The sequence below is a fragment of the Pieris napi genome, chromosome 9, assembly GCF_905475465.1.
Source record: "Pieris napi chromosome 9, ilPieNapi1.2, whole genome shotgun sequence".
In the NCBI taxonomy this organism is placed as follows: domain Eukaryota; kingdom Metazoa; phylum Arthropoda; class Insecta; order Lepidoptera; family Pieridae; genus Pieris; species Pieris napi.
The window spans coordinates 5,283,802-5,291,157 of record NC_062242.1 but is presented as its reverse complement, the minus strand read 5'-3'; the positions used below and the strand labels follow the sequence as shown (position 1 = coordinate 5,291,157).

Sequence of the window (7,356 nt, the reverse complement as noted above, 5' to 3'; positions counted from 1 at the left end):
GAAAAAAAGCTGAAATTTTGACGTCAGAATTTTCGATTGAAAATTAGGGTGTTTTTTCGATATTAATTCAAAATAAGGTGAAAAAATAAATATTTTTAATCAAATAAATTACAGTATATTTGGGACATAATAAGGTAAGTTTTCACCAAATTTCGTTTAAAAAAATAAATTTTTGTAAAAGATAGAAATAAAAAACCAAAAAGTTGGTTTTTTGAATTTTTCACCTAAATTTTGAGGTTATGTGAAAAATCTGCAAATACAAAAGTTGTAGATCTTTTTATTGCCTACAACTTTGCCATTTAATTTGTTTCGATAGGACTTTTAGTTTTGCCGGAAATCGAGATAAACCGTTTTTTTACCCTTAAAACTCCCCCCCCTATCCCTTCCCGACCTCAGATCGACCGTAATTTATTTTTCCTTTCATTTTGATCATATTCCCCTCCTTTTCTAATGGGTTTCATCCTACTGTAATTTTTTTCACTTTTTATTTATTTTAAAGGCTATCTGCACTGGTCTATAACTATTGCTAGCATTCTGGCTAGCAATATACCTGTCAACTTCCATTCATATCTAGTCTCGCAATTTGAACGCGTAAGTAGGAAATAGACTAGATGTCTAAAGGTGAAATGTATAAATTCCTAGAGGAAACCAACCAAATACAGTATTGAATGACTAATACCGCCTTATAATAAAACATGTACCATCGTTCCTACTATGGTTACGATGTATGCCATGTAAACCAGGAATCAAATTATTATTATAAATAATAAAAAAAGATGTACAGTAACCGTACTTAGTGTACGTTTTATAATGTCGTGACTGTTTTGGCGGGCTAAAACAAGTATTGCACGTCAAAGACGACTATCGGGACGCAAAAAAAATTAAATATCGGGTTAATTGACAGCATGTTGTCAAGTATTAAAAAAACAAACAGAGACAACTATTTTATTCGTCATCCAATTTTTGTCGTATATTTCTTTTAGCATTATTAATTTTTCTTTTCTTGAATTCTACAGGTCCATCACCAAGTGAGTCCACTCGCTTTTCCTTAAACTTTACAACTTCCGGTTCTACAACTACTGGTGGTAGATGAACTTCTTTCTTTGGCAACTGCAAATCAATTTTCTCTACAGGCCTGAAAAAATTCACTAAATTAAAACGATTCTATAGTAAAAATAATACAGAGAATTTAATATTAGACAATGCAATGCATTATGTATGTACATAATAAACTTTTCAAATATTAGTTAAACATAATATAAGCCAATAGACCTTCCCCCCTTTATACATTTTGCCAAACTTGACAAATATATGGAAATTTCATAGCTTAGAAATTTTTAATTTACTACTACATACTTGTAATATACTTACTCTTGCACAACAGTTTCCCATTTTCCATAGGGCTTGCTGCTTCGTGGTTCAGGTCCATAAGAAAATATTGTTGGAGCAGGTTTTTCCGGCTTTGCAGCTAATTCTTTCATACGTTCTCTCACTAAATGTGCTTTAACCTCTATCATCGCTTCTTTTTGCTTTTCTTTCCTAAAATATTTTTAAAGTACTTAATTAAATAGGGTTTCTAATTAATAATGTTTCACAGGTAGAATAAAAAAAATAAAAAAATATGACATACTAAATAAAATGTTGAGATTTGCATGGAATTTCTGTTATAGCATATTAAGGTAATTCCTACAAATATTATAAACGGGAAAGTTTTTAAGTATGGATGTTTGTTACTCTTTCACGTAGAAACTACTGAATGGATTTTAGTAAAACTTTACTTTACTTTCAATATAACCAAAATAGTGAACCGTTACTAAAATAATTTTGATAATTTATTTCAAATGCACATTTGATAGTATTAAATTGATTCCTAAATGAAAATAGATAAAATATGAAATTAAATTAAAGACATTTCACGTTACATCATTTGGACAAATATTAATTTAATCCTGCGCAGATGTAGAGATTTCGCGGGCACCAGCTAGATTAATATATATTAATATTTTTATAGATGTCAGATTAATACAGGTGTGTCTAAAAAATTTATAGACATCAACGCCCTACAAACTTCTAATAATTTAAGGTTTTATTATTGTTGTGGGTAGCGAATGGAGGGGATATTCTGACGTGTCATTTTTGTTAAAAAAGGGCTGATTGAGAACATTTATACAACGAAGAAAATAATATAAAGGTATTGGTAATTTGGATGTAATGGTAACTTGTGTTGATGGAGGTAGTTTCTGGAGCCCATTTTCAATATTTTTAAAGAGATTTTAGACATTCATTTAAAGATGTGCCGAATTGATCATCACCGCAGTGTGACCTCCACGCCGCATCGCTTTCGCGCTCCGTGCGCTGTTTGACCAAACATTCAGCTAGTGAAATTTTTATAGTTTTTGCAGGGAGATGTTATACATACATTGTGTATTGGTAACAGATACAGCAAGGTACTTGCAAAGGTTTACACTCTGTATATAGACTGGCATTTGGTTGTAAAACATGTCCTGTAGAATGGATTGAAATTGAGTTGAGTCTATTTTGTTTGTTACATAATAAGAAGGGCTTGTGGATACCTGGTACAGTGTGAAGTAATTATGGACAATCAAACGGTCCAGTGAAGCTTCAATCATTAATATATGAGTATTGTTATAAATACAATATACAACTAATAAGTACTTACAATATCTTTTTCTGTTTTTTGTCGTTTCTCAGTTTCTTTTCTTCTTGCTGAGCTATAGAGATATAATTATCTGGTTCATCCCATGTTGTTTCTGCAAACAACCAACAAAAATTATAACTTTGTATTTTAAATTATTTCTTATACACTATTGATGTTACATAAACTAATTACTTGGTGGTAAATTATTAAAAGGTTTATAGAATTCTTTTGTTACTATAGATAATAATATTTTGTTTCTAATGTTTTTGTGTATAAAATCAGTAAAGTAGTTTCAGTGTGTATTTTAAATATACACACTGATGTATATACCAAAATCAAACCTTATATCTTAATAAAAGCTTTATAATATAATAATCCAAATCAAATTATTCAAACAACTAAGAACAAGCCTACCATTTGTTTCTTTGTTCCAGAAATATGGCTTGGCATCATCACTCTTTACTTCTTGCCAGAGTGGTTCTTTGTTGGTAATTACACTTGGTGCAATAATACCACTGTTGCAACCATCTTGCTCTAGCATTTCATTGATATTCTGACAAAAAATTACAATAGGTACACATTTAAAAATTATATATACAGGGTGGCCAAAAAGTCGTGGATCAAACGCAAATAGGGGATAGATGAGGTCATCAGCGGCAAAAAATTGTACTACGGGAGGTCTCTAAGGTCAACCCCTGCAGAGTTATGATTTATTTTGGTTTTTATATGAAAATTGACTTTTTTTACTAATTATTATTAAAATTCGCAAAAATTTACACCTGTATCTTTCTTATAATATCCACTAGATTGGTACTGATGAGTTCTTGCGTTAGACATACTATTTATAGTTGTTTATTGAGTGTATTCAAGATAATATAAAGTGATACAATACATCATTTTTTCAGATCATACATTTTTCTTTACTTTGGACCCCACTGTGAAAAAAAATTACTCCACCGAAAAGTGACCCTGTATTACAAGTTTTCGCGCATTTAATATGGATTCTGAAAGGTATTACACATGAAAGATAGAAAGATATTAGAGCGACTCATGGCCACATGTAATACCTTTTCAGAATCCCTATTAAATGCGCCAAAACTTGTAGTACAGGATCACTTTTCGGTGGAGTAATTTTTTTTCACAGCGGGGTCCAAAGTAAAGAAAAATTTATGATCTGAAAAAATGATATATCATATCCCTTTATATTATCTTGAAAACACTCAATAAACAACTATAAATAGTATGTCTAACGCAAGAACTCATCAGTACCTATCTAGTGGATATTATGAGAAAGATACAGGATGTAGATATTTTCGAATTTTAAGAAGAATTAGTAAAGAAAAGTCAATTTTCATATAAAAACCAAAATAAATCATAACTCTGCAGGGGTTGACCTTAGAGACCTCCCGTAGAACAATTTTTTGCCGCTGATGACCTCATCTATCCCCTTTTTGCGTTTGATCCACGACTTTTTGGCCACCCTGTATATAATTAACTTAACTTACATAAATAGTCAATATTTAAATCTAATAAAAAATGGTTGAGCAGATAATCAACATCTTAATGTCAAAATTAGTCTATTCTTGAAAAAATAGTTTAACTTTACACTCTTGCGTCTACAGTGTACAATATTACCTTCGAAGTTAAATCTGCATTATTTTGGACATCTTTCAAATAGGCACTCATTGCAGCCTTTTCCATTTTTTGTAACTCATTATCAAGCTTTTCTTTAGCTTTAAATTCCTTCGCACTTCGTTTACTAAGCTGGGATATATGCTTTTTGACACTTTCTTTATGTTTTTTGCCATTTTCATGAAAAGATATAGACTGAAAAAAAGGACTAAATTTAAGTAAAATGCAATATAGTATAGAAGTTATGTATTCATCTGGTTATAAAGACATACAACTTTATTATCTGCAAACCAACATTTGCAAAACTCGCAATATTTTCGAGCCTGTGATTGCCAATATTCTGTCCTGAAAATAACAATAATAACAAACCTAATTAAACAAACGATTAACGAATATGATTAAAACAAGTAGGTAGTATAGTATATATATAATAGTATATATATAATAGTATATATATAATAGTATATATAATAGTATACATTATTTTGTACACTGCATTAGTTAACTGTATGTACATAGAGTTCCTAACAACTACAGAAATATAAGAAAGTAAAATAATGCATTAAGCGATTATAATTTGTAAGAAAAGTTAATTATCAGAAACTAACAAAATAATAAGTAAATCAACCTTACATGATTAGTTCCTTGCTAATTGCTATCTATAATAAATATAAAAATTAATAATAATAAATATGAATTATTAAATTAGTAATATTAAATATGAATTATTAGATTGTCACTCTGAAGTCTGAATTAACTAATATTTAGTAGTATTTTATTTATTTAAATTTAATAATTATAGAGCAATCAGCAATGTTTTTTATAGTCCTTTTCATGAAAGAAGTCCCCCAGACGCGGCGCTGCAATCGCATGACGTAATGTTGCCATTTATGAGTAAAAAATTTACCTATTTTATTTACATTTAGCAGATGTAATTTATCAAATAATATTATTTTCTGCATACTTCAAAACAATATTCCTGTTATGTAAAAAGTATATTTTTATTTACTTATATTAGCGGTGTTCTACCTACTTACAGGGAAAAGATGAGAAAATAGGGTAAAGAAAAGCAATACAATTTTTTATTCAGAGTTTTATTGCATTATTGTCGGGTTACAATTTTTTTCGAAGTACATGCCGCTGTTGTTACAATACCTTCGTTTGTAATTCTTGTTACAGTTTTCTCTGACACACCTGCAATTAAATTATGAACAATTACAAATAATAATAACTTTAAGTTTATAATGCTTATGTAATATATGTTTTAATTTCAGTTACCTAGTTTCATCACGTTATGTATTTGTTCAATTTTGTCGCAAAAACGAATTTATATCATAAAAGTCCCATAAATACAGCAAAAAAATATTAAATGGCAACTCTAAAAAGTACCTGTTATGGCGGCAATTCTCTTCCGAACATTGTTTACTTGTATTAAAACACCTTGATTCTTATGTTCCGCTTCACAGAACTCTTTCACCTTTAATATCATTTCTCGAGCCGAACTTTTTACAACTTTTGGCATTGTAATCAATATTTAAAATGCACTAAGCTAGTTAAAAAATCACAAAAATCTACCACAACAAACGAACTTGATAACATCGACGAATGACAACATTGCCGACCTGTCAAATTTAGTTCCAAAAATATCCGCGGGACTTCTTTCATGAAAAGCACTATACATTAAAAGTTGGTGAAAAAGACCACAGACCATGCTATGCTAAAACAAACATATTATTAACTACTCTGTGATGAATGGGTTGGGTTTTAATGTGCGTTTTCCAATTACAGCACTAGAGCGCATTATGCGGCATAATGCTCAACGTTGAATGTTCCAACTACAACAACGCTTCGCACAATTGAGTACTCTCAAAACTAATGCTCTAGCGTGCTTCTCGGAAAAAATACCAACACAGTGACAGAAAATTTACCAGTGTTTTTCATTAAGTTGGCATTTATCGAAATTTTCGTTAGTAAATATTGAAAGGCTTTCGTTTCGTCGTAGATTTTGAAAATAATTAAAGTTATTTCAAACTGCTAAAAAAAATAAATATAAGTATGGATGAAGGTATAAATAGTTACTTTTTTTATATTCCACATTTAAAATATGAATACAATTTTATTTTAAAATTCGGATCTGTAAACAAATTTATTTTACAGGATTATACTTTTGTAAACATTGCAATGGTTTTGAAAAAGTATATAATTTTTTTAGAAATGATTTAAAAAAAATTACTCAAAACGTAAATGATGTAAACTTCTTACATGAAACTATATATTTTACTGTTAATTTAGCTTGTTAAAACCTTATATTCTTTAAAGGTTTTCTCTTATTTCAGTAAAAAAATGTTAATGAAATAATTTGATTATTAAAATAAGCGTAAAAAGTTTTCAACTAATTATTATTGTTAACCACATTATTTTTTCAACACTGACTTAGCGCTCTCTGCTGATGCATTTGAAAATTAATTCACGTTTCAATTAAGCTTCAGCATTATGCGGCATTGTGCGGCACTGAGTCGCATTATGCTCTGTAATTGGAAAACGCACAATACTAATATTATTATACCAACTCGCGCTCAAAATTTCACGAATGGGTGCTAAATGGCCTCTATGGATTTCTAAAAATAGTGCTAATTTTTGGATTTGAAATTAAATATTAACTCAAAGAGTAGATAGCCTATTTATAAATCTGGTGTTAGAGTGTGGTGGTGCGTAACAAAACGTTAATTACAAAAGGCTTCCATAATTTGTAGTGTTCAGTCTTTAAAAACAACACTCACAAATAACTATTTCTTGTGCCGTTAGGATGATTGGTTATACTTTTTTTATTAATTTCTAATATAATATAACTTTATTTCTGGGTAATGGTATATAATGAATTACATCATGAAATAAAAGATAATATCCAGTTTATGTTAAGAGAGGAAAGTGCAAAAAGCTAAGCTAACGTTAGTATAAAAAATTGTATTTTAGTTTTTATAACTTTAAATTATGTTTCATTTAATTTCTGCCAAAAAAAATATTTTGACATGTTTTGATTGTAATTGCCAGTGTAAATAACAACG

At 29.4% G+C, this 7,356-nt stretch overlaps 1 protein-coding gene across 1 annotated transcript; it reads right to left on the bottom strand.

Moving 5' to 3' along the window:
* Positions 1–931: 931 nt before the first annotated feature.
* Positions 932–5,061, bottom strand: LOC125052649 (WW domain-binding protein 4). The gene is made up of 7 exons (XM_047653608.1): positions 4,925–5,061; positions 4,564–4,636; positions 4,295–4,486; positions 3,074–3,212; positions 2,681–2,771; positions 1,372–1,539; positions 932–1,135 (listed from the first exon to the last, which is right to left on the bottom strand). Coding segments are annotated over exons 1-7 (855 nt in total). The 5' UTR covers positions 4,927–5,061; the 3' UTR covers positions 932–945.
* Between the last annotated feature and the right edge of the window lie 2,295 nt (positions 5,062–7,356).

Excerpts from the sequence above, each read along its gene's own strand:
- LOC125052649 (XM_047653608.1), bottom strand. Across the intron at positions 2,772-3,073 it reads CTGGAACAAAGAAACAAATG|AAACAACATGGGATGAACCA; the intron begins GTAGGCTTGTTC and ends GGTTGTTTGCAG. Across the intron at positions 1,540-2,680 it reads AAAAAACAGAAAAAGATATT|GAAAGAAAAGCAAAAAGAAG; the intron begins GTAAGTACTTAT and ends AAAATATTTTAG.